This window comes from Patagioenas fasciata, chromosome 10 (assembly GCF_037038585.1).
Source record: "Patagioenas fasciata isolate bPatFas1 chromosome 10, bPatFas1.hap1, whole genome shotgun sequence".
Taxonomy (NCBI): Eukaryota; Metazoa; Chordata; class Aves; order Columbiformes; family Columbidae; genus Patagioenas; species Patagioenas fasciata.
The window spans coordinates 11578451-11604072 of NC_092529.1; the positions used below are offsets into that span (position 1 = coordinate 11578451).

At 45.8% G+C, this 25622-nt stretch overlaps 1 protein-coding gene across 2 annotated transcripts in view; it reads right to left on the bottom strand.

The window, feature by feature from the left end:
• The window catches only part of RBM6 (RNA binding motif protein 6), a 56929-nt gene that overhangs the window by 9858 nt on the left and 21449 nt on the right, over window positions 1–25622 (bottom strand). For both annotated transcript variants that reach the window (XM_065846051.2, XM_065846052.2), the window contains exons 6-13: window positions 24895–24968; window positions 6407–6481; window positions 4768–4828; window positions 3613–3681; window positions 2260–2511; window positions 1603–1763; window positions 761–855; window positions 228–270 (exon numbers count right to left, since the gene is read on the bottom strand). In XM_065846051.2, coding sequence (XP_065702123.1) covers window positions 228–270; window positions 761–855; window positions 1603–1763; window positions 2260–2511; window positions 3613–3681; window positions 4768–4828; window positions 6407–6481; window positions 24895–24968 — 830 coding nt within the window. The remainder of the gene's footprint in view (window positions 1–227; window positions 271–760; window positions 856–1602; window positions 1764–2259; window positions 2512–3612; window positions 3682–4767; window positions 4829–6406; window positions 6482–24894; window positions 24969–25622) is intronic.

Sequence of the window (25622 nt, forward strand, 5' to 3'; positions counted from 1 at the left end):
TAGAACTGCCTCATGCAGCATCTGCACGCTGCCTTGCACTTCTATGCACATTATAAACAGTGTCAGGGGCCCAGCAGCAGTGAAGAGCACACTTGAGCATTATCAGCCCATCTTAAACACCTTGAACTTTCAGCAGCCCAAAGGAAAAAAGCTAAACAAAGTCAGGGCTATTACCCCCGGTGCTCCCTCCCATTCCAGTGACCTGCAGGGAAGCTGTGCAGACCTACCGGACCATAGTAGGAATTGTCTCCACGGTCCCCATAGTCATTCCTGTTGAGATAGATGTTACAGGTTAATGTCAATTTGGTTTCACATTCACCTCAGTGTACTCAAAATGATCAGCAGGACCAATAAAGGCAGAAAGATCATCTTTGTTGGCCATGTGATGAATTGTGGCCATCCCAGGAGACAGAGAGACTCTGCAGATAACTGTCACCACAAGAGTTATGACCAGTCTCTGTGCTGTGTCCACAAAGATGAATCTCTCCCATTGCTCTTTAAAAAGTTGAACCAACTAATTCCTTCACAATGGGATTTGATGGCTGGACAACAACAAGAGCCCACGCAATGTGATTAATCCCATACTGCTCAGTCATTGAAGCTTCTCCTAGCTCTGATGCCTTCACCTCTCCAACACACTTTTAGGTTGCAGGAACATCTGTGTTAATTCATGTGACAACCTTTAAGAACCTGATCTGACAACACAGCTCTAGGCTCGCAGCACATCAAAGGACAACCCTGCTGCATCATCTGCATTTACCTTCTCCCTGTAGCAAGATTTACTTCCAATGTACGTCCATCAATGCAGATAGGGGGATCCAGATTCTGCAGGATCTTAAGCAACCTCATTGCCTCCTGTAAAAGGAAAGGAGAATTTCACATCCATGAGAAGAAAACACAAGCCTGTTTCCCAGATCCAGTCTGCCTGACAGGAAGGCTTTGTGCTTACATGCTGATCAAAATAGGATAGGAAACACAACACTTTTGACTAAATATCAGTGAAAGGTATTTAGGATGGGACAAAAAGAGATAAACCTGTTCTTAGGTTCTCTGCTTGTCCTATGGCCATTTTCAGCAGTCAGCTGGAGACTACATTCTCTCAGGGCTGCTAGACCATGCAGCATCATGGCCACTGTTGCCTCAAAGAGTTTTAGTGACTACACTCTGGACCAATGCCAAAGCACAGCTATGGAGTCTCGGAGTCACGCAGAAACAGAAAATGTGAACCCTCCAACATGGGACTGTCTGTTCATTAAGATGCTTGCCTTCTGCAGACAGAAATCATTGAGTTCAAGCTCCCTGCAAACAAAATAACTGTGTAAGAGGTGCTGATGTTTAGGAGGATCTACAAAGACGCGTACTGAGGCACGAAACTCACTCAGCATCACAGCTTGTGACCGGAGACAAACTTTGGTTCCTAAAGCCAGAGAGCAAGAGCTGTATCAGATATTCCCTGAATCTAGCCAGACAAGCAGAAGAGACGACTTACTCCCAGACAGCTGCCTCACAAGTACAGTGATTTCTTATATTTCTGTGGTTTCTCTGCTTCTACAGACAATAGATGCTAACAGGAAGAGCATGTGAAAGCGGCAAACTACTTACAGCATGTGATTCCAGTTCAACAAAGCCGTAGGTCTGCCCCATCCGGCCAGCCTTGTTCTTCATGATGCGCACGTTGGATGTGGACAGACGCACATATGGGGCCAGGAGCCCCACAATCACTTCTGGTGGGGTGAACCGTGTAATGCGCTTCAGTATAATTGCTGTGAAGAACAATAAGGGAGGTGGACAGCAAAGAAAAAGTAGGAAAAAGGAAAAAAAAAAAAAGATAATTCAGACGTAAGTTTATTGTGACAGCACAGGTCTAAACTAAACCCACCAAAAGCAACAACGCTTTTTTTCTCTTCACTCTCAAGATGCTTAGAATTCCCCCTCCAATTGCTAACCTTCCCTTCTCAGAAAACAGAGCAGAAAGGAGGTCCCCTGAGGAGCTCATCCCAGGTAACTCCTGGCCAAAGAGACTTTTGCTGCTGTGCTAAGTTAACTGCAGCCCCCTGAAGTCAGTTTGCTCTGAATTAATGTTCCTAAAGGCAATTTGCCAGCACCTTTGGAGATGGACATCCCACCATTGCTCGATGCTCTGGATTTGCACAACATGGAAAGAGTCTCCAGAGGTTTTAGCGAAATGCCGCCCATTCTGCTGATGGCTTCATGGAGTGCAAGCAAGAAGAATCAAAAATTGGGCCCTGTGTCACTCACTTCTGCTTCCTCCACCATCCTGTGGTGTGGCTTCCTCTGGTTGTCTCTGAGAAGGCATCTCCTGGTGCTGGTCCATGTCACTTCTCCTCTCCTGTGAGGGCCTCTGCTCCCTCCCTTCATCTCTCTTCCTGGGCTCCTGTTCCTGAGGCTGGCACTCCTGCTGTGGCTCAGGAATCGCAGGCTGGAGAGGCTGCTTTGGAGATCCTGGTTGTCCCGATAATTCTTGCTCGGGTTTTTCAAGCTTTGTCTCTGCTGTTAGAAAAGAAAAATTGACTGGTTCCACATACAGGGTTTCACCTTGTATTTTTCTTCTATTTTCTGGCCACTGCAGTAGAGGCCCTTATAAAAGGCTAACCTGCTCTGGCTTTCACATATCCCGTGTCTGAATACTCTGCAGACACAAGGTGTGTAAAGGACATGTGAGAAACTGCTGATCCTTCCATTACCTTGTTTCACCTTGGGCTCCTTTACCTTACCTCTCCTGTATGAGACAAGAGGTGTTTTGGCCTCCCTTTAGGACTGGCTCTTGCCTGGCACACATGAATGAGGGATGGGTTCAGATGTGTTCCTCCCATGACCAGGACAACCCACACAGCAGCAATATCCTCACTATGCCAGATATATTTGTGAACACCCATAGCTGAACAACATCAACCAGTAACTGTCACCCTGTCTCTATGGGAGAGGAAAACTGGGTTCAGATGCCTGTGACCACTGAGTGAAATGCATCATCACACAATTGCTGATTTTATCAGGTGCCTCCTTACTGCAGATGAGGCAGATATCATGGTGAAACACCCTGGTCCCCAGCCTTTCTATGCAATACAGAAAAGATAAATCCCATTGAGTTTCTGCTTGAAGGCCTCTGAAGCATCTGGCTTCACTTCAAGAGATCTCTACCTGAGCTAAAGCTGTTGGAAGGGAAGCCAAAGCTACAAAGTCAGACATCACCAGACCTGCACCTGCTGCTGAAGCCTCTTTCCACAAAGAGAAAAATGAGAGTGCAAGACTCGCCACAGCAAAGCTTCACTCTTTAATGTCCCCCAGACCACCTCCCTGCTCTTGTTCTCTCTGGGCAGTGGGCAGCATGGCAGAACATATGACAATTTTGCACATAAATGTTGAGAAAGCTGCACAATGATTTGCTTGTCTGTCAGCACAGCTCATGTTGGACAGGCCTCTACTAATTTGTCTGCAGTTTGCAGCATGCAGAGTTTTGGCTACACTTCATGAGCAGAACCTCATGTAACATTTGCATATGAAGCCAGTCTGCACGTGCAGCTGTGAAAACTGCTCATGCAAATCACACAAACATGAGGATGATCCTGGGGATGGGGAGAACAATTCTCTTACTGAATTCTTGCTCAGCTGATGTGTCCTCTCCCTCCGAAGCACCTCTGGACTCTGGGCCTGCTCTGCTCCCTGTAAGAGAGGCTCATTAAAACCCATTTCAAGACCATCAGTCACAAAGCACGTAAGAACTCACACAAAGCTGCAGTAATGTCTGTATATGCATAGAGAGTTGTTTCGTTTCACCCAGCAACTAAAGGACAGTCATAGAGAGGTTACTTTATTATACATGTTCTCACAATCAACAAAACCAGTTGGTAAGCAGCATGCACTACAATCTGTCTTCACAGCATCTTAAAGGCTCTGTTTAATTTGCTCCTCGGCAGCTTTATTACAATTCATAGTTGTGTTGGGCCAGTTAGGTGAATATTGCCTTCATAAGGCTGATGGAGGAGCCACAGCACAAGGAAAGCACAACCGTGGGGACAGTGTTTGAGTAAATTCAGACTTCTGCAGCAGTAGTTATTTTAATGCCCTTCTGCCTGGGATATGTGGGTAAGAAATGCAAAGCACTGAAGTCTGCTCAAAGATACAGAGTGTCTGGAACACCTGCTCGTCCCAAAGAAATCAGTTATCAAAGAAGCATGTTTTGGCTCTCACACACTCCCACTCAAAAAAAGGCAAAGGTGTTGGTGGGGTGAGGAGAAGCTCCTGCAGATGCAGAACTCCCCTCCATGCACTTCTCACAGTTAGCAAGGCAAGTTCAGCGATGCACGTCCTGGATTCACCTCTAATCCGAGAGACTCCAAAGAGTAACACTAAAAACACGCAGCTGCAGCTCCCAAGCAAGGTGGGTTGAGGAGAAGTCATCTCACTGACAGCTGGCAGCACTAGCTCACAGTCCTAGAGGACACACAGCCTGGAACTCCGTGGATGAAGGGCAATGCCAAAGCAATAGGAAGGGAAGGCCTTGTGCAGAGAGACACCGCTCCACCAAGCCTCACCAGAAGAGAGAACCTGGTAGCAACCCATCTGCATGCAACATCTTTAGTGTGGACAGGGAAAAGGCTCTAAATGAAGCAAAATCAATAATTTTCCTTCACAGTGCTCAGCTGGTCCACCAAGAGATCTGTCACACTGAAGCCAGAAGAGAAACTTACTTGTCAGGGCAGATGAAACTTTTAACTGACCAAATGCAGGGGGAGCAGATATACTCACCATCTCTTGGGAGCTTGCAGTAGGAACAGGAGGATCTGTAGCCCACAGTACACACCTTACACTGCAATGGAATATGGAACAGCATGAGGATGGTATGTTTTAAAGGCACCCACTCCAGAAAGACAGACTCTGCAGCGCTTTCAGAAAGTAACAGCTGCAGAAAAGCTGCAGTGAGAACCTGAGGGACAGGATGGGTCATGGCAGCAGGAGCCTTTGCTGGAACGGAAGGGAAATCCTCCCATGGTTCACCACTGGAATTGCCTTAGGAACAGGATTTTCACACAACTTCTGAGCAGAGATTTGTTTACACCATGGAGGTAACTTCACTAATCCTTGAGACAGGACCCACCCACGTGACGCTGTACCAAAAGGCTCCATGCCAGGCACCATCCTGCTAGCCACCCTCTTATTTCAAAGGATCCAAAGTTACCTTTGTATTCCCTAATCTCAACTCACTCCTAAAGCAGTGACAAAGTCCTTACCTGAGCTAAACTGTAATTTGCTGCCCAGGGAGAGTCAGTGAAGAGGTGCTTGCTAGCCAAGAGGCAGAACTGTACAGGCTCACATGGTTTTCCCACCCAGAGCCACTGTGGAAAGAGCCAAGTGCCCCATCTTCACAGCTCTCCAAACACAGCATTGCTAACTTCCTCTTCAAGCTCTTTGTAAATGCATTGCTTCTCTTTCGTACAATATTTTTTTTTTTTCTCTAACTACACCCCTGCAAATGCCTGGGGCATGAGAAAGCTCTTCCAGGCTACGCAGGTGCCCAGCAACAGCGGGGACATACGCTCCAGCTACTTCCCACTGCACTGAGCACTATTGTGAAACCACCACCTGAAACTGCTGTCTCCACCTCACCTTTGGAGCGTTGCAAGCACAGACGAGGTGCTGAGCAATGGCTCTACTGGCAATAGGCGTGCATCCAGTTAGCCTGGATTAAGGTCTTTGTAGCCCAGTGGGATCCAGCGGTCAAGGCAGGAGTCCAACCAGAACTGATCCCTTCCCTGCAAGCAGCACTTTGCTTTCACTGCTCCCCAGCCCGCTGCAGCCCAAAGCACCTGTTCTGGGAGAACTGTGGGAAGGGCATGGGCACAAACTCGACCCTCGGGCAACTGTGTCTTCCCAGAAATGGGTCAGTTCCAGTCTGTACCAACTGCTGCCTGGACTGGAACTCGTTTCCATGCTTCCTTCCCTGATGCACTTACTGCACTCAAATCTAGATCGCAGGTTCTTGCGCGAGAAGAGGGGTGGTTTCTACTGTTACACTGATGAAAGCTCTGGTTACCTGGGCAGTGAAGGCAAATGAAAACCTGTTGCATTCCGGTTGGCAGGATCACTGTCTCATTTTGGTTTTTAAGGAAAAAGGATCCGCACACTATTTTCCCCATATGTTAAAAGGGAACCATTGCGTAGGGATGAAACTGTGCTTAAAACACTGGTTACCTGTACTAAAGCAACACACACTCAAAGGTGGTACCAAAAGCAAGGTAGGGAAAAACACCAAAGTTTAGAAGAGGCAAGAGCTCCAGGGCAGGTATTAGTGTCAGTGACCTTCACCCACTGAACAAATATCTAACGCTCCTCTCTGCTACCACTGCCAGCAGGGAGGCACAGGACTGCTCTCTGATCACATACTTACACGTTTGCAGCGCCAGAACTCTGGGGATGGCGTGTACTCAAGGGTCACTTCTTTGCCACCGATCGAAAGAGTTCCCTGTTGAGACAAGGGGGTAAATGACGAATGTGCCCAGCACACGCAGACTGCTCAGAGGCAAAGAAAGGGGTTAAAGCTCTGGTTCCTAAAGGTTCCACAGTGAAACAGGGTGAAAGGGGGAGAAAGTCTCCCGGTACAATTCGCTGGAGCTTTGTTGTGGAAGTGGAAAGGAAGTTGCCTGTGCCCTGGTCTAGCACGGGGCTACAAAGCTGCATGTCAGCTCCAGAGGAACTAGGCAGAGGCTTTGTCACCTCCCAGGACGAACAGAGTAACCAGAGCATGAGAGGGAAGTTGCTTTAACCTGTTTTTGTCCACATGCAGGAAAGGGGCAGCTGAACAGTCTGCTCCACACCAGCCACCACCAGGCTGGCCTCAAGGCAGCTACGTGAGGAGGAATACAAAGAAAAATATCACCAAGGTGAGAGAATTTTCATACTTGGGTTAGTCTCCATGTCACTCCTGAAACCCTGGCTTTCCTTCAGACAAGTGTGCCAGCATGTCCTTGGGGTTGGCCTCGAGCACCTGAGCAGCAGCACCAGAGGAGCTCCGCTGCCTACACACACACACTGCTACCAGCTCCAGGCACCGCGCCTCGGAGAGACGTCAGGAGCCCAACAAATCCACAAGCTTTGCTGAAATGCAGATGATTTAAGGGTGAAATGAAGCCACAGGTGCAAGTTTCCCAGCTCCTGCCCAGAGCATCCCATAAAAGCAGAGAGCAGTGAGGACTCCTGGTGGGTCTCATCTGCTGTGGACAACAGACGATGCCTGGGCATGCAGGGTACAGATCGAGCTACAGATGCACGGAGCCATCAGACACCTTGTGTCACTGGAGGCAATGCCAGGCCAGTCTGTATTTCCCAGACCACAATATGAGACTCGGTGACAATGACGAGACTCAGACCCAGGTTTCCCAAACCCCAGAACAGTCGCTCTTCTGGCCCCTTGCTGAATGGTACAGACAGATGTCAGGGAGCTGTAAAGCTATTCTGGAGATCTCTGGTGAGTCAGAAGCTTCCCAGGTACTCTGACCTTGTAGGCTAGCCAGACAAGAGCCCCCAGAGCAAACCATGAACAAGAGAAAACAAGCTCCCAGAGTTGTTATTCAGAAGTCATGATACAACCATACATAAATCGCTGTGCAGAACATGAGGGAGATACTAGGGAATACGTAAAGCATGAGGGAAGAGTTCATGGGAGGGAATCACTCAGCGGCAGTACAACAATCCTTTAATCCCTACAAAAAAAACACAGTGGAGAAAGCTGGAGACCACAGACACCACCCTGTAAGGTTGGGTTCCACCAGGCCCACTCCTGCAGTTTGCTTTTTAGGAACAAAGGTGAACCTTTCCTAGCAGGCCTATGTGCGTTGAACACTTCAGGCATTTCCTTTCTGTTGCCAGCTGCTCAAGTACTGCTTTCCAGCATGGACTTGCAGTCCCCGGACCTTGCTGTGGGCTGGTGTGTGCACCCAGTGCACAGAGCTGCGACCTCAGGCGCAAGAAATCTCCTCAGGGTCTATTCACAGCATGGGGTTTGCCTACTTTGCATGTCTGGCAGCAGGTTCCTACCTTTGCTAAAGCATGTGAGGAAACACAATTGGGCAAGACAGGAACATGGACATCCGGGCTGTGCCGCTGGGACTGCTTGTCCCTCTGAGATGGAGATGCTCCCTCTCCCAGGCTGGGCAGCCACCACATTCCATCATACACTCACAAGGCAGGCAGGGTCAGCAGAGCAGGACCCAGCAAGCGCAGGCAGGAGGGAAGGCAGGGTGCGCATCCTCACCAGCAGAGCTGCACCTGCGCCGGGAGAGTCCTCGGAGTCTTCGCTCCAGCCCTGGGGGCTTGGGAAATAAGGACAACCAGATCTGAGGGCAATCCATCACACAGGTTCATCCTTCTGCCAGCCACTGGGGATAAAACTCGCCAGAAAGCCTTAAGATTATTTTTGGGTTTGGGGAAGATGGTTTTTAATTGCATGTGGTGATGGTCTCTGCTGCAAATTCAGTTCTCAGAGACTGCAAAAAGTGTCACTTGCATAATTACCCCCTAATTTCCTTAACACCCTGCTGATTGCCTGCTCACTTTTTCAACAAGCTCTCTCTTACTGATTTCTTCTTGATAAAGTAATTTTCAAGGTTGCAATCATCATTTAACACATCAAAATGAGTCCTTTGTTTAGGACACACATTGTCAGAATTCAGTGACTTTGAATTCCTCATTCCCCCATTCTGTTACTAAATGCCATCCCAAATATTTTCAGAACCTTTATTTCCTCTAGTCCCTGTCACTGCTTGTTCTTTTTTTCATCTACATCTTATTCCTTTTCTCTGCAAAATGTTTTGGATAATACTGTAATTTTCAGTTCACCACTTGTAATTGGGCAGATCTTTGGAATTTCTGAGAATTTCTGGAACAGTGCCAGGGGAAAAAACCACCACCAAACAAAACCAAATGTAAGCCCAAGGAATGCAACATGTACTATCTGGTATCCAGACAGTAACAATCTCTTCCATATTCACACATTTTACCCCAAACCTCTCTCACCGACTCACCTGCACTATGCCCATTAATTCTCCTTGTGGGTTTTCAACATCCTGTACTTCTGAGCAGCTTGGCCTTTTCTTTCTAAATCACTATGTGCTACAGAAATGTCTCTCTGGTCCTCCCAGGCAGGAGCCTCCCCCTCACAAGCAGCAGTAAACACCCAGTTGACTCACCAGGGAAGGTTTAAAAGGCAGCACAGCTCTGCAGTCCTAGAACACCAAGCTCTCAGCCATGGAAATGACCAGATTTCCATGGGCACAAGCAGCTTCTACTGCTTTTTTTCTTTTCCCTGAATTTCCAAATTCATCAAAACAGAGCATCAGGACTTTACTGCAGGGAGAAATGATTTATGCTGCTGTTTGATATCTTTCAAACACAGTTGTACATGTTTTTTCACTTAGAGGTCTGTTGGAGATGCAATACTGGATTCTAGTCTAAGCGACACAATTCAGTAGAAGCCGTTTCAGCTGAAGCTACTTAAAGGTCTGCATTACCTAGAATAATAGCTAATGGCTTAGCATGCAAATATTACTGACAGAAGACTCTGATCAACTGAGCAATCCCACCATGAGGTGGTTCTAGAGAGCGATGCCATGTAACAGTAAAGTCTGTTTGCAGAGAGCGCACACAGCAAGCAACAATGTCTCAATGCCCTTCACTGAGCGGGGACAAAACCCACAAGAATGGGTTACCGGAAAGAAAACAGGAAAATCCCTTAGCTGTGATATTCACAGGTGACGAAATCCTTCCAAAAGCACTCTGGAGACTGCGTGTCAGCTGGGCACAAGGCTTCGGCAGCGAAACTCCGGTTTCACTAGAGCAGCTTCCAAGCTCTTTGTCATCCAAGGCAATAAAACCAGAAGCATTAAAATTAATACAATACGATCCAAGTGGTAAAGGTAACTTTACCTGTGCTCACACTTCCCAGGGAAGGGACACAGGCACTGCTGGGCTGGGGACAGCCCGCTGCAGGTTGGGCACAGCACGAGCCGCCTGCTTCGGCTGCCAATCATTCACATCGCATGTAGTTGGCACGCTGGTGGCTTTCATGCTTGTTGACAGCCTTCTAATGATGATGACTGGGGGTTGAGGAGGGGGAGAACTTGCCAAAAAGGTATCTCTATGCTCTCTCTAAGACTGAGATGACAGAAGAATACAAATCATCAATGTTAAAGTTTTTGATAACTGCTTCCCTGGAAAAAATTTATAGCATCCAAGAGTGACCTAGAAAATTTGAAACGTGGAGAGCTTTTGGAGCACGGCACACTCCCTCAAATCAGATCAGACTTCAGCTTTAACTGAATTTGGCCACACATTAAAGACTTCAGCAAAATCTCACTTTGGAGCCTCTTAACAATGAGCAGACAGCTCTCCACATGTTTCATCCCATGGGCAGTGCTTCAGCAGCTACCACAGGGGCTGTCAAACCACACAGACATGTGGATGTAGCCACCGGCGCTGCTGTGGAGGAAGGTGGAGCCTGGTCTGGCTCCTTCTGTGGGCTGGTAACACCAGGTCACCGTCCCTGGTCCCTTGTCACATGAAAGGTCACAAGCACCTGACTCAGTGGAACAGCAACCGTCAGTCTCGGTTTTATAGATTGCACGCCTGGAGGAGCAGCAGTGGGTCATTTCTGGAACAGCTCTGGAGCCCCCAGATCCATGAGGATTAATAAGCCAAAGTTCCCTCTTTGGCAACAACCACAGAGCAGCAACCAGGGGGGCACAGGAGGTGCCTGCACCATGAGGAAACCACATTCAGATCTCCTCCAGCAGTTGAGCTGCGCACACAGCCAAACACCACTTCAGCTAATTATTTCCGTATATTTTTCATAGTTCGATTAAATGGAAAATATCCATGCCATGAACTGAAAGGTTCTGGTACCCTTCCTGTTGAGTAACAATCAAGTCAGAAGACTGACATGGTTCCACATGTTAAAAATGAACCGAAAATATAATTTGCACATAGATACAGAATCACATACAAAGATTATGACAAAAGAATGCTTACGGGCAGCACAGCAAAGCAGTCACATTAAAATACCAGAATTAATCTCGTTTATGTGATGCTAATTCAGCCCTCTCACGCATAGTTGCTATAATTAGGATGGTTATTCAAAAACCATTATACACCCATCATTTAAAAATGATTTAAACTGATTAATGAGTAGTAGAGAAGCAGCACTTCCCAGAACTGCCAGCTCTCACCATCTTCGGGTGTCTTCCAGTCTTACTCTCCAAATGCATGGAACAGCACAGGGAGACAAGCAGCCAACAGCAGAAGTCGGGTTATCTAATTGTAACCGCAAATCAGACCGCTCTTACGTTTTTCTCCTATTTGAGTATGGATTATAAATGCAAATATAACAACCCCAACTGCGACACAAGGTAAATTACTGCATGTCCTCCTGTTTCCCTGGCACGGCTCTTGTCTCTGGCCAGAGGCAGGAGGGAGCTGGCAGGGAGAGCACAAAGCTCTCCCCCTTACACTAATAATCTCCAGATAACCCAGGCAGGTGGGGTTGAACAACAAGGGTCCCTCAAACCCACAGATCCCCAGCTGCTTGTGGAATTCAGGAGGTAGCAGCTTCCCGGGACAGAGCAGGGGGCCAACACCAAGACACCTTGGAGGATGAGACCAGCTGGATGTATTTCAAAACAAGATCATCTCAGTCACAGAAGCTGGCTTCTCATCCCGTTTTTTCCATATGCTTAAGTTTTTATCTCCAAGCTCCTTGGCAGCTGCCATACAAGGGACTCAACTTTACAGAGCAACAGGCAGTACATCTGCTTACCTTTGACAAAAAGCAGATGAGAAAAGCTGTGAACCCACAAACCACAATCTGTCGGTAATTAAACATTTAGAAACAGAGCATGACACGGAGAGATGAAGAAACGAGAGCAGTGCAGCCTGCTGCAGGGAACTGTGGCAATCTGGCACTGCCTGCAGGAACAGTAACCACAAGCAAATTCCTACTCCAGTGGGACTTTGCCCAAGGCTCTCAGCCCCCTTCTCCACCCCCTAAGCATTTGCAGCTCATGGACTTGTTTTTATTGGCCTGATCTATCAGTATCCAGCACTCTACTGCAGGGTATCTGACAGCCAAGGCAGAAAATTCAAGATATTATAATACAGGGGAAAAGGACAGCCTGACAAGTGGTGGAACCCAGGGGAACAGTTACATCGCCAAGTGCATTCAAACCACCTACTGTATACTATTATTACAGGACTCTATCAAGACTAACACTGAAATGAATCTTGCACAGTGGTTGTGTTAGTGGTCACCGAATGGAGGATGAGGTTCTTAGGGACATGGTTTAGAGGTGGACTTGGCAGTGTTGGGTTAACAGTTAGATGCAATGATCTTCTAGGTCTTTTCCAACCAAAATGATTCTATGATGCTATATTTAACTCCCGGGCTGCAGCAATACTTGGAGCTGAAGGGCATGTGGCATCACCTTGAAGCACTTAGCAATGAGACGCTTGTCTCGACAGTGACCTGATGCCAACCAGCACGGCATGCTCAGCATTATGGTCTTCAGGGTCAGAGGAGGCCTGAGAGCCCAAAGATGTCATCATCAGTCCTGAGTTCACACGACAGAACTTCAGGCACATCACTGATGGGCATGTTGAACAAAACCGGCACTAGCACAGAACTGAGGTATTAGGAGGATAACTTGGAGAGTCCTGAAGATCCAGTAATAAATATAACAGAGTAAGATGCTACATAAGGATTATTTTATTCTAGATAGCACTCGGTGTCTCTTTTTCAAACTCCTTTCCTACAAAACCCATTCCTCACTTGCACTGGGACCATCCACCACGACACTCAAGTTTCCACTACTACTTGCTCCCCTCCGCAGGCCTCCCTGTCTTCCTGGTCATCCAGGTCACTTGTCCTTTAGCAGAAGGTGCCAGTCTGCAGCCTTTAAGAGCCTTATTTCCACAGACACCCCTCATCTAGCCTGCTGAGACACCTTCGGTTTTCTTCCTACAATTTCTAAATACCCTGGATACCAGCCATACTCTTTTTAAGCAAGTCCCAGTATCTTTCTACAATCATCTTGCCCCACCAACATTCCTTTTGCAAATATACACAGAAAATGCCGTCCAGACAATGCCAGGTCTCTCAATTTTATTGCCTGAATTCTGAACTCCAATTCACTTCCAAGTTAAGACTCTCAAAGTGCTTATCTTTTAAACACAGTGTTTGCTTCACTTGTCAGCACACAGTCCTATTCTGAGAATGCCACCAAAACAGTCAGTACAGGCAAGGTCCATATTACGGCTCCGTGAAGGGTAACAGCAATCTGTCACAGCTTGAAAAAACAGACAATGTGCCTGGGATTGCACATGCTCTAGGGCCAGCTTTGGGTGATAGGTAACACAAATGGCTTCTGCATTTCACCCTTTAAGGAGATTTCAACACATCTGAAAGCTTTCTTTGATCCAGTGAAGCAAAGTAGAGCTTTTACCTGCCACTGAAAGCCCTAATGTTGCCCTGTAAAGTTAATTCTATCCTTCAGCTTCCCTCACCCCTCTCAAGAGGGCATCTCTGCAGATCAGCATTATAGGATCACTGGAAAAATGAGGAAATTTTAAAATTAAAGGCTTTCCTATGCAGTACAAAAGGGTCAGAAGAGGATTTCTAAAGCTCAGACAGTGAGGGTCGGGGGGCATCAGGAGATAACAGCTCCAACAGGGACAAGTGCTGTGCTCTGGTGTTACCAGCTGCGCTCACATTCCACAGCCAAAGAGGAGCATGGATGGTTATGGACTTATTGGGGGTGAGCTAAGAAGGTCATACATATCAAACACTTGTTCCAGTGCTCAGAAGTATGAATCAGGTTGAATCCTCTCTTTGAAAAGTATACTTAAAACTATCAAAACTTAAGAGTGTTTAAATATTTAGCATATTGAGCATCGTTATTCTTAGATGGCTCTAGGGAAGGGTCCACATGGCTCTGCCTCATCTATATTCCTTTTCTGATTCATCATGGTCTGCTGCCTGGGCTCTGTGTTTGAACAGCAGCTGCTTCAAAGACTCCCTTTGCTCCCAGCTCAGATTTCACTTCTCCCTCCAAAATGTTGCTCCATGGTGCCTGGACTTATTTCTCAATATTTTGTTACAGGGCCACCTTCTTCCTCAAAGGTCATCTCATCCCTTAACACTGTTTAACAACATAAAGATGAGGCACATTAGCACAATACACTAATCCACCCCAGGACCTTTCCTGTGCAATTCTATGATTCTTTGATTTCCCCTCAGGGTACCTTACAATTAGCCATGCCCATAAGGAAGCTGGGAAAACGATGAGAAAAGGTCCAACTCCTTACTCATAGATTTGAAGCACAATATCAAAACACTAAAGAGCAATCTCAATGCAAAATATGCTGGAAAAAAGTCTGGCTGAAAAGCTCTGCCTTAAAGGGGTAAATTTATTCCTAGACAATTCAGCGTACTTGATTAGGCATTTAATGATCCCATATCCAAACAAAAGCATGCCCTTTTGCTGGAGCACATAACTGTGGGATTACATGCCAGTTCTGACATGGCTTGACCTGGATGATTAAGGTACAGGATGTTCTGCACAGCAACAAACCTTTACTAAGAACACGCCAACTGTAACTACGGACCAGAAGAGTCCAGAGGCTCCCCCAGACAAGCCTTCAAATTCACTTCTGCACCCACAGATTTAAAGTCTCAGAGCCCCCACTGGCAAGGCTTTCTCAGGCAAGCTGCCTGCGGAACAGCCCCTCTGCCACAAGGAAAAGCCCCAAAAACCCTGGGAAGACGGAGCAGCTCTGGATGAAAGGAGGGTTTTGTCCCTGAAGACTTCATTTCTCAACATCCTCAGATTCCTAGTTAATGGCAAATTCTGACTCCAAAAGGCTAAGAACCCAATCAGTTGCCAGGGAAAAAGCACCAGCAGTGCAACACTTACCTGGGCCATCTCAAGGATGATTCCCAGCACACCATCATGACCTTGAGGTGGCCTGTCCGAAAGCTACATCCAGATCCTTAACAGCCAGGCCTACATAGAACCGCCACGCAGCTGGCACATCTTCAGCCTGGCACCTGCACAGATTTCTAGATCTGAGTGGATGCTGCCTCTTTGGAGAGCTGCTCTTAGGAGCTGATTTGGGAAACGGCTGTTCTTTGGTCAGTATTTGCCCAGTAACCTGGCACAGCATGAGAACAGAACTGTCTGAGCCCTTTGGAAGCAAAGGAGTTTCTCCTGACAGCCTGGCCCGGGTGCAATGTCACACTAGTGGGTGTCACAGCTCCCCTAGGACCAACAGCTCCTCTTTACAGGGGCACTGAGGTGTACAAGGTTCACCCAGGCACTTCTGACATTTAATGACTGGCCTGGTACACACCAGAGGGAGGAGAAGTCAGTGCAATGGGTAGAGGAGGCAGCGGTAGAAGATAAATACCAGTCTCACATGGACCAGGCACAGCACACCACCTTGTCAGTGGAAAAAAAACAAACAAAACAACCACCTCAGCTCTCTTCTCCAGTGATATTAAAGTTGGGAAGAATCAATCAGGCTTTCAAAAACCTGGGATTATAAACAGTAAAATACCTTAGTCATCATATCATTAATGTACAGTTTCACACCATGAGACAACTTCTTAGTGAGACTTCTCAACCTGATTTTATGTGTAAGAAAATACATCTTGGGATTCTGAGGACTTAAAATTACTTTCTCTATTAACTCTTCTCCCAAGACCCTTGATGGAAAAGTACATTAAGTGTTTGCTTGGGATTTTAATGCCATCCTGGCTCAAATCTGGTACATGAAGCCCATCTGAATATTGCAAATTTCCTGCTAAGACATGGACTGTACATCACAAAAACTAAAATCTCCCCTGCTGTCTATAAAAACAGGAGAGAATTCCTTTCTCCCTCTTGTTCTAAAGACAACAGTTTCAGAGATTTAAATACTTGAATCTCACATTTACAACTTTGTGGCTTTGACTTCATTAAAAATGTAATCCATTACAGGACACACTTGATTTTACACCACTGTCTTTTGAGGAATCTACTGGAAGTTGTTCATCCTGTGGAAGACATCACTAAATGAACTTACAGGTGGCACGAAGTGATGGAGATGCAACATCAATGCATGCACACAGTGCAACAATGCAGGAAAACAAGCCTGAAGGTAGAATGCAACTTTACATCAGACACTTCACTGAAACAAGACACCTGCACACTTTGCAGCTTCTGTTGAAGAACTTCCCACCTCCCTCTGTCTCCTTGTACAAAACAGCTTCAGGATTTTCTCCCTATTGTCCCTTTCAGGGAGCAAAGCTGGTCACACAGGGGCACTGAGGACCTCTCAGCTGCTGTCCTGTTCACACACGCTGGGTTGAACAAGTCACCAGACTTGATGCAAGAAAAAATTCTCCCTCTCTCAAATGAGAGAGGATTGGGGGAAGTTTGTGCCTTCCCTCGGAAGCACAGAGGGCTGTCTTCTGCAGGCACCCTTGGTGCTCTTCCACTCAACGTGCTTTCTTGTCCTGCGCAGACACGGAATGACAGCAACGCTCCTGACTGCCAGTCCTGCAGCACACAGTGTTTCTTGTGATCTCTGTGGGTATTAAAGCTTTAATAACAGTCTGAAAGTGCCCTGTGGCTTGCAGGGGAATGGGGAAGATAATAACCGTGTGTTCTCCTGTGTTAAATACCTGTTTCCTTGTTGCCTGTGATTGATGGATAATGACACAATAGCCCACTCGGGCGAGCCAGCCCCTGTTTTCCACTGTAATCATGTTTCATTTCTACACAAAAACATTAACAGCCCAGTTACGGTCAAATGGAAACAGAAATTCACAACCAAAAGTTGCCGACTGCTGTAGCTTTGATCTTGCACCATCAAACTTGAAACACTTGAATTTAACCTTTTTCTTGTGTGTTTCTCAAAACCTGAGGAGAAAATGGCAAAATCCAAGGTACTCTTTTTGAATGTACCTCAATTCAAGATACCTTTTGAATGTACCTCAATTCAAGGTACCCAAACTTCCACGATTTACATTAAAAAGGTCCAACACAACCTCAGCTGGGAAGAAAACAGACAAAAATCCACATATGAAGGGAATTAATTCCAGCTCTCTCTGTCTATCATAACCGTACTTAAGCAGAACAGTTTCTCCAGAAAAGCAATCTGACAATTGCCCTTCTAAGAGAAGGAAGCAGCACTCCTGTCTTCCTTAGGCCCAAGCAGTATGCAGTTTGACATCTTTTTCAGCCTCTAGACTCAAACTTTTACCTTCCTGCTCCAGCAACCCACCGTCAACAGTGTACCAAGGAAAGCAAAAAGCTGTCGCCGCCAAGACAGCATAAATCACGAACAAACAGCTCTGCTGTTGAAGCTAACAAAAACGACTCATCAAGTGAAAACTGCAACAATGTTTTGGTGTGCTCCCACTAACAAAATAGTCCAGATGGAGTCTTAGCACTATAGTGTGGCTCATATGCTCATAGAACATATCTGGTGTTCCCCGCGATGCTGCTGGGGTAGGGTCGAGAAAGACTGTTGTCTTTGTCACAGTGACAGGTCTTGTGCAAGCCATTATGATAGAAAATGGTCTTGCTCTGGAAATGAAAGTTATGATGTGCTCATCAAGATGCCTTTATTTCTGTAAGCTGAACCCATACAGACATTTCCCTCTCACTGCCTCTGTGTCTCCTTTAAGTAATTTCAGTCACTTCATCAGCATCATCCACTTCTAAGAGTACAGAGGGAATTTCTGATGGTGCATCTGCAGTTCTGTTAGTCACCAGCTTACTTAAAGACAACTTCAAAAGCATCAAAGCAAATCTGTGGCATGAGTCCTATTAACTTTCATATAGAAACTTGATCAAGGGATTTTATATCTTCATCCAAAATCACCTTCTGACCACATACACAATCTATCAATTGTGGTAATGTGCTATCTGTGCCACAGCTGATTTACCATGCTGCTCTGAAGCACTTTGATGCTACAATGATAAATAACTTCCAAATGGTTACACAAGAACATACTTAGTTTCTACAGATCTTCACAGAAAATTAACCCATCGTGAATGCAAACACAATAAAAATATACAATCTATGAGTAAGAGCAGCTCAGGATTACTTGAAATTTTTCTAGCTCAAGGCAAAAATCTCACCTACAAACAAATTCAAAGGACAAGTGCGCATGATGCTACGTCACTCAAGAAAACACTTCACATATTGACAATGACTGAAACAAAGCTATTTCTTAGGTGTCGCTCTGCCAACAGCTGCTTTGCAATGCAAATTTATCACTACAGAAGGGGCAGAAAGCAAACTTATCCCTGGCACATATTGCACTTCATTTCCACAAGCAAAAGTTTTTAAGTATGCCCATTTTTACAACAGCTGTGCCGGGTATGACTGAAGGTCCAGCTGCCCGACAGTGGTTCCTCACTTTGGGCCACCAGCATAGGGAGAGGACAGAGAGGACTGCACTTTCATCTTGGCAACACTCACAAACTAACAAACTTCAGGCAATCACAACTATTTGTTACCATTTGTCAGCTCAAGCTCCTGGCATTGTAAATAGAACATCTATTCCAACAGAGAAAAACTTGATTAACAAGGCATTTGAGGTGTACAGGGAAAGAACGGGTATTTCAGAGATACATCACACAGATTTGTTAATGTCACTGGCAGCAAATCCCAACAAACCCATAACCAGAAGGTAAACGCCCAGAGGCCAGAGGGAGAACAGTGCCATTTTACAGAAGGGTAGCGGGGGGATGCTTTACGTGGAACAACCTGTTTATACAGCAGCCCAAGAGAGCTTCAGCACACAGTATAGACAGTTCTGCAATACACAGCAATATTTCAGTCCTGAGATAACCCTGCTGGGCCCTATGTCCTCAGCAGCAACCAGAGACACTAAGTAAGTCGTGTGATGCATCTGCTGCGTGCTCCAAGCAGCTCACCCTGCAGCTGTCCTCTGGGACAATCCCACTGCAGAGCGGCAGGTCGGCAGCAGCGGACGCACACAATCCACATCGCATGGGTAAGGTGAGGCTGAAGGGAAAAAGGAGGAAGGAAAAAAGGAGCACAGGATTTTGGAATAGCAGCAGGGAGGTACAAGGACATGGCAAGCTGGGATCACACAAGTAGAGCAAGAAGCTGCAACTTCACAATGTTTCCAGTTAGAAGTGTATTTATTTTGAAATACATTGGTTAGCATGGTTTGCTTCCGAGGCAAGGCAGGACAGAGCTGCCAAGAAGAAGGTTGTAGTTTTTTGCCTGGGTAGGGCTAGAAAAAACACATTGATGGGCAGCTACTGCTGAAGGAAGAGTGTGCGAAGTCTTTGGCAGAAGATCTCTTACAATCTCCTGTGCCAAAGGAAGAGAGAGTAAGAGGATTCACACGGCTTGGATAACTGAGATGACACAAGATGCTGAGATGACAGAAGTCCAGAGAAGTATTTTCAGTACCAGAATTTTTGGCACTTACATTTTACAACAAAAGACACCCTCCTCTGCACAAGCAACATCTCTGTAACACGCAGAGATTAAGTCAGTCCTTCTGAACAGAAAAGCAGACAGGGCGTTTATTGCAGCATGACGGCAGGATATACACAGGGACAGACACCCAGGCACCCAGCCCTGCCACAGGTCACCACAGGCACATCCCACTGCTTGTTCACAGGGAAGCCCCTGCCCAGCACCAGGAGCCTCCCACTGTGCGCTTCTGTATGGATCTCAGAGGCTTACAACTCCAATTAAATGACAGTACAACACAGTGATTAGTGAGACACAAGTGGGAATGAACAAATGATTGACTCAACATGTCGAGCCTCAGTGATGTGAGACCAGGGCGAGCTCATGATAAGGTCACATACTGAATCACATACACAAAAAAAACAAATCAGCTCTGTTGCCTGGAAATCCACTCATCTGATTACAAGGTGGGCTTTGGAGGGGACTTTCCATGGGCCACTTGGATCATGAAAATTTTCACAAATCATTGGGTTGTTTACAGAAGAAACACTGCCAAAGTATACCAGCCTTTCCCCTCTCTATATGCACATTTGAAGTAGAAATCCACACAGTCGAAAGCAAGACATGTTTAATAAGGAAAAAAAAGATGTGTGTCATGATAGAACCTGAGCAAAATCCATGCACCTAATATACACCAAGAAAAGCAGAAGATGTCAGCTGATAATCCAAGAAGGACATATCCAAAGCAAGGCCATCCCCAGCACTCTCAGCCTATTATGCAAACGGATTTCAGCATATTTGTGGACACAATTGTTACCACCACCCTCAACGGCAGGTTAAAGCTAAAGAGATGGAGTGACCTCGTCAAATAAGTAAATGATGGATACCAGACAGCCCGTGAAAATACATTTGAGGTGGGTGTCATCTTCTGTTACAGGAGGCATTTTGCAGATTCTAGGAAAAAATGCCTGACTCCAAAACTCGTCATATCCTACCAAAAGGAAAACAATTATTTTTGATGTTTTGACACACATTTTCTCTTGGAAATTGCAACACACTCCTTGCACCACAGGTTTCAATAAATATCCCAAGGCTACAGGTCACAGATGCATTCTCAAGATAACCACAAGCTCCTGCTGTATTTCACTGAGAAGCCACAAGGAGCTGTGACTGGTTAGTGCCAATGTTTTCAGGACAGAAAGTCCTAGGCTTTGCCTGCTTGTCAAAGCATCTTGTGGATTTTAACACCAACAGCTAGAGTGAAAAGCCTGCAGAGCCTGATCTGTATGAGCAGCTATGCTCACACTAAATGCAGAAAAGCACAACCGTGAATGGATACAAGGGCTCAGAGTAGAAGAAATGTGCAGCTGACGCTTCCAGTTGCGCAGAGGTGGGATGTGCTCAAGTGAGCACCCACAAAACCCAGTGAGAACTCCTCTTACCCTCTCCAGCAGGAACAAGGAGGGGATGGAGGTACTGCCATGCTCAGTGAGCTGAATCGGGACCGCACAGCACTGCGGGGAAACGGCTCCCCGGCACGTGCAGCCTCTGTGCAGGAAGGCACAGGTGCAAACCTTGGAACAACCACTTTTGTGCACACCTGGAGACCTCCTCAATAATTCCTGAAGTATGTATTTTTAAAAGTTCGTGCTGCAGCTCTGCTATTTTTGTCCTCTTACTTAAGAAGCAGGAAGAGAGGACTACAAAGATGTTGGATACTACCAACGAAAGCTAGGAAATATTCACACTGCCAGTGTTACTAAGTTTGAGACCTGAGTGGATTTGGAGACACTACTACATAATCAGTCAAGACTAATTATTTGCTCCTAAGCTGAAAAAAAACATTCTGCTTCCATATGTATAACAACCAGCTCTCTCTCATTGAAAACAGTAAAACATCCAGGGAGGAGAGATTTCTTCATTTCTCCTCCTTCACCTGCCTTTATGATACATGAGAGTACATGAAAGGTATTTAATTTACCGCCTGATTTTCTCACACTCAATAACAAACTTATTACGTATGTTTGTTCTACAGACGGAGGAGGAGCACGAGAGAGAATTCAGGTACTTGAGGGGATCCGAACGCTTATGGAAAAGAAGAGCCACAAGATGTATTCTCAAAGCTGTCTCCCAAGAAGCCAGTCTGGTGCCCCAAAAAGGAACACTACTACACCAGGGGCTACACCAACCCTTAACACCAAGAAAATGCAGCGAGGTAAATACCATACTATGTTACAACCTTTCAAAATGAGAATAAAGGAGAGAAAGATTGTTGAGGAGAAAACCTTGCAAACAGAAATCCCATTTTCCATTCAAAATACCTGTGCCTCTCCAAAGGAAAAGAAGCTCATAAAAGAGGTCTCCTCTCATACAAGTCGAATGACAAAAGACCAACAGGAGCACTGCAACCATCAGGTTGCACCTGGTTTCTGTAAAACTACTCCAGAGCCCACCTGCCTGACGGGGGTAAAGAGTCTCTCAGGCAGGGGTGCTGGCAGCAGGTGCTGCACCCACCCAAACCTGACCCCCAGCACCTCTGCGCGAGCAATAACAGCGACCCATCACGTCTCACGTACGGTAAATGGGACCTGCGAGCTGTAATGAATTGCCCATGCAACAATCAACAAGGTAAAGCAATGAATACGGGGGGTATTTTCATCACTTTAGCTACAGCAATTAATACAAGTGGAATGAAAATCCCCTACAAAAGTAGGGCAGCATAGAAGATGGATGTTTCTTTATCACAGTAGAAAGTCCCCTCAAATCACAACAGTCACATACACATTAGACTTATTGAACGGAGAGAGTTGGACCTGGTAAATCTGTAGTTAGCAAATTTGGGAATGATCTTGAGTGGGTGATGGTCTGTGCTGAGTGAAATAAAAGGATTTCACAACATGTGAATTTATGGATGTAGCAAAATGTTCTTTAGGCAGGGGCAGTTAAAAAGAGGCATTAAAAAGCATTAAAAAACGCTATCTCTGCAAAAGCTATTTATTCCCAGCCTACAGATAACTGAGAAAGAGAGAGGTTGACTAGTGAGGGGCTAGGATGTCACCGTGGGCTGGCACTGGTTTGCTATTTATGCTCTCACAAGCAGTTGAGTTTGACAGGGATAGCTGGTAACCTTCTGAAAATAACTGAACTACCAAAGAATCTATGTCTCAGCTAACACAGGTTTTCACTTTTGCAGCTTGTAAAAACACAGATTAGTTATCAGTCTGAGGAAATGATCTTACAAGTCTACCCTGGAAGATATTAAAATATGATATCTATTGTCTAAGGAGAATCGAATTGCATAACTCCCTTTCTGTATAGCTCTATTTGGCTTTTACCAAGAACTTGAAAGTCAGCTCCTTCCCTTGCAGCAGGTCAGATACGAATCTTCCTACTTCTTTTCAATTTAAATAATTAGAAGGCTTTTTTTTCCCCATGTTCAAATTAGAGAAGTCAACCTGTGTGGGGCAATTCAGATGTTACAACTCTCCTGACCAAGTTTACATAGCTTGGGTCACCTCAAAAAAGTATGTTTCTCACTTCACAAAGTAGAGTAGTGAAGACATAGTGAAGATTGGCACGTGTAGGCTTTGGAGGTGATCCCTCCAACCACTCCATCTTCCAGGTTTCTTCCGTATGAAGGCTCAGCCATGTACAGCAGGAAAAAAAACTCAAGACCTCACACCCTTTCTGTTTCTAATGACTCCCAGGTAGAGCATACAGCTGGACCATGACCCCAATGCTTGATTCTGGCAGCATCCTCCCTGAGTGTTGGAAGGGAAACACAGTAAAATATTATCCAGCCTGAAGTCCTGCTAGAGCTGTTGCTGGAGAGGGTCAATGTAAGCGGCAGCTGCTATCCAGAACCTCTGCACATGCACAGGGATTTGCTGGGCACCCAGTTCAGTTTAAGAACTGGTGCTTACAGGCTCTTTGCAATGGGCCAAATCTGATCAAATCAAACACTTGACTGAAGTACATAAGGATGCTCCAAACAGAAGAACGGGTATAACAGGCATCAACACCAGAAGAAAGAGGTATTTGGTAATTGTTCTGCATAGGAAGACATTGTTTCATGCGAGCAGAACTGGGGAGGGAATATGGAGAAGCATTTGGTTAACAGGTGTGTCATACATAATTACAGATTCCCCAGTGACAACAAAATAAATTGGGAATTGTAACAACACCAAAGGGAAAATAGAAGTTGTCACTGATGGTAAAAGTAATAATTAATCTTGGAGCCTTCTCTCCCTGTGCTCACTGTCATCACCCCAGTGGGAATGTGCCAGGCTCCTTCCCAGCAACAGAATTATTTCTGCAAAACATTTTTCTAAGTGGCAATACCTCTGTAACTGAAAATAGAGGCAAATGCGAATGCTTAGTGGGACCTCTGAAACCCCAGCTGTGAAGACTCATTAACTGTAAGTACATTTTTGCAGATGAACAGCTCTGAATCTGACTCATGACTCTCTTCCCATGACAGCGAGACCTGGGATTCAGGTAAAAAGCCTTTAGATAATTTATATGGTTTCTTACTCAGGTAAATTAGGAGGAAGAAGGCAGCAGAGAGGAGACTTAAGGGATGTAGTGAAGGAAGGCAGATCAATTGTTCAGGGGTTCTTCTTGGGTGCTCCATCACCTGCAGTTCCAGGGCACAGGGAGGGTGGTGCGAGATGGGAATCTGTGTTTTACCAAGGAATTTTATGCACCTTGCTCTTGTATGGGGGACAACAGCTCAAGCTTCAAACACCAGGTCAGAATAAAGGCTCCCCTTGGGGTATTCATTCACTGGGATTTAAGCCATTTTTCACTTTTAAGGGCTGGAAACGTTCAGATTTACCAGGTGCAACTGCACATAGGATAGTCCTCAAGTTTGCAGCTCCAGCTTGTCAAAGGACAGGATAGATATAAGGAAGATGCACAATTAAGAATCTCTCTGGCACACAAGGCACATGGAAAAGGAGAGTGCGCAAGTCAGAGCTGCAAACCAGAGGCCTCATCTACAGTCCCATGTGTATGTGTGTGTGCGCGCACGCACGCCCGGGGAGGCGTTTAACGCAAGCAGAGATCTTTCCGATCGGGTTTCAGTGTGAGAACAAAAGTATCAGGGCCACAACCTGCATTAGGGGTCTGCCAGCCCCCAGCCTCTGACGGCATCAGTGTGCTGACACACGCTGGGGAGCAGGGCAGACTCTACAGTGTCCAGCACCTTTCTCACACTAGCATTTCTAAGCCTTTTACAAGTTTCTGGAAACAACATTTAAACCGCAATGTTGTGTATAATACAAGAATCTTCCTTTGAACGGTTCAAAAAAACCTCATTGGCTTTCCACCACCCCACCAAAAAAAAAATTAAATCTTCTAGCAGCATTGACCGAAGTTTAAAGCAACCTGGTTGGCTTCCATGCATCCGATGGCCTCTTCCAAGAGTGAAAACTCCACGCAGACATAGCCATAGTCGTAACCTGGGGACAGCATTTAAATACAGACGGGAGTCATGTTAGTGCCTTGTCATAAAGAAAGCCACATTAAATATTCAATTTCCCTTTCCCTCCAATGACCAACCACCACCCCTCTACTCCAGAATGAAAAGGAGAGAAATCAGGGAAGAGCTGGATGATGATTAATTGTGCAGTTTATCATGAATGTTAATGGTACAGTGTTCCCACTTCCCCTTACACAACCCAGTGACAGGCACACCCTTCCTCAGGGCAAAAAAGAATTGTTTTGAGGTTTTTTTAAAGGTATAGTGATTTTCCATTGCTAGTTTCACATTTTGTGCTACCTTGGAGGCAGCATTCTCCAGAGCAAGTGTTGATAAGTCATTCCAAAGTACCTTGCTGCGAATGTATTTTAGATGAAGAGCCAGCATTTTAATTGAGCAATATTCCAGAATGAACTAATGCAATTTCTTTGCCTGTGCTATTTTTCCTTCAACACCTGCTTACTTTTGAAGTCCAAGTCCTTTGTATTATGAAAAAACACAGTGGTACAGGAATGAGAACTGCAGCTTTCTTATTTTGGTATAGATGTTATTGTACACATAACAAAAGGGTGTGGGAGCTCAAGTTTAGACGTAAGAAACTAGAGAGCCTTTACTCTTCTCGCTCCTCAGAAAG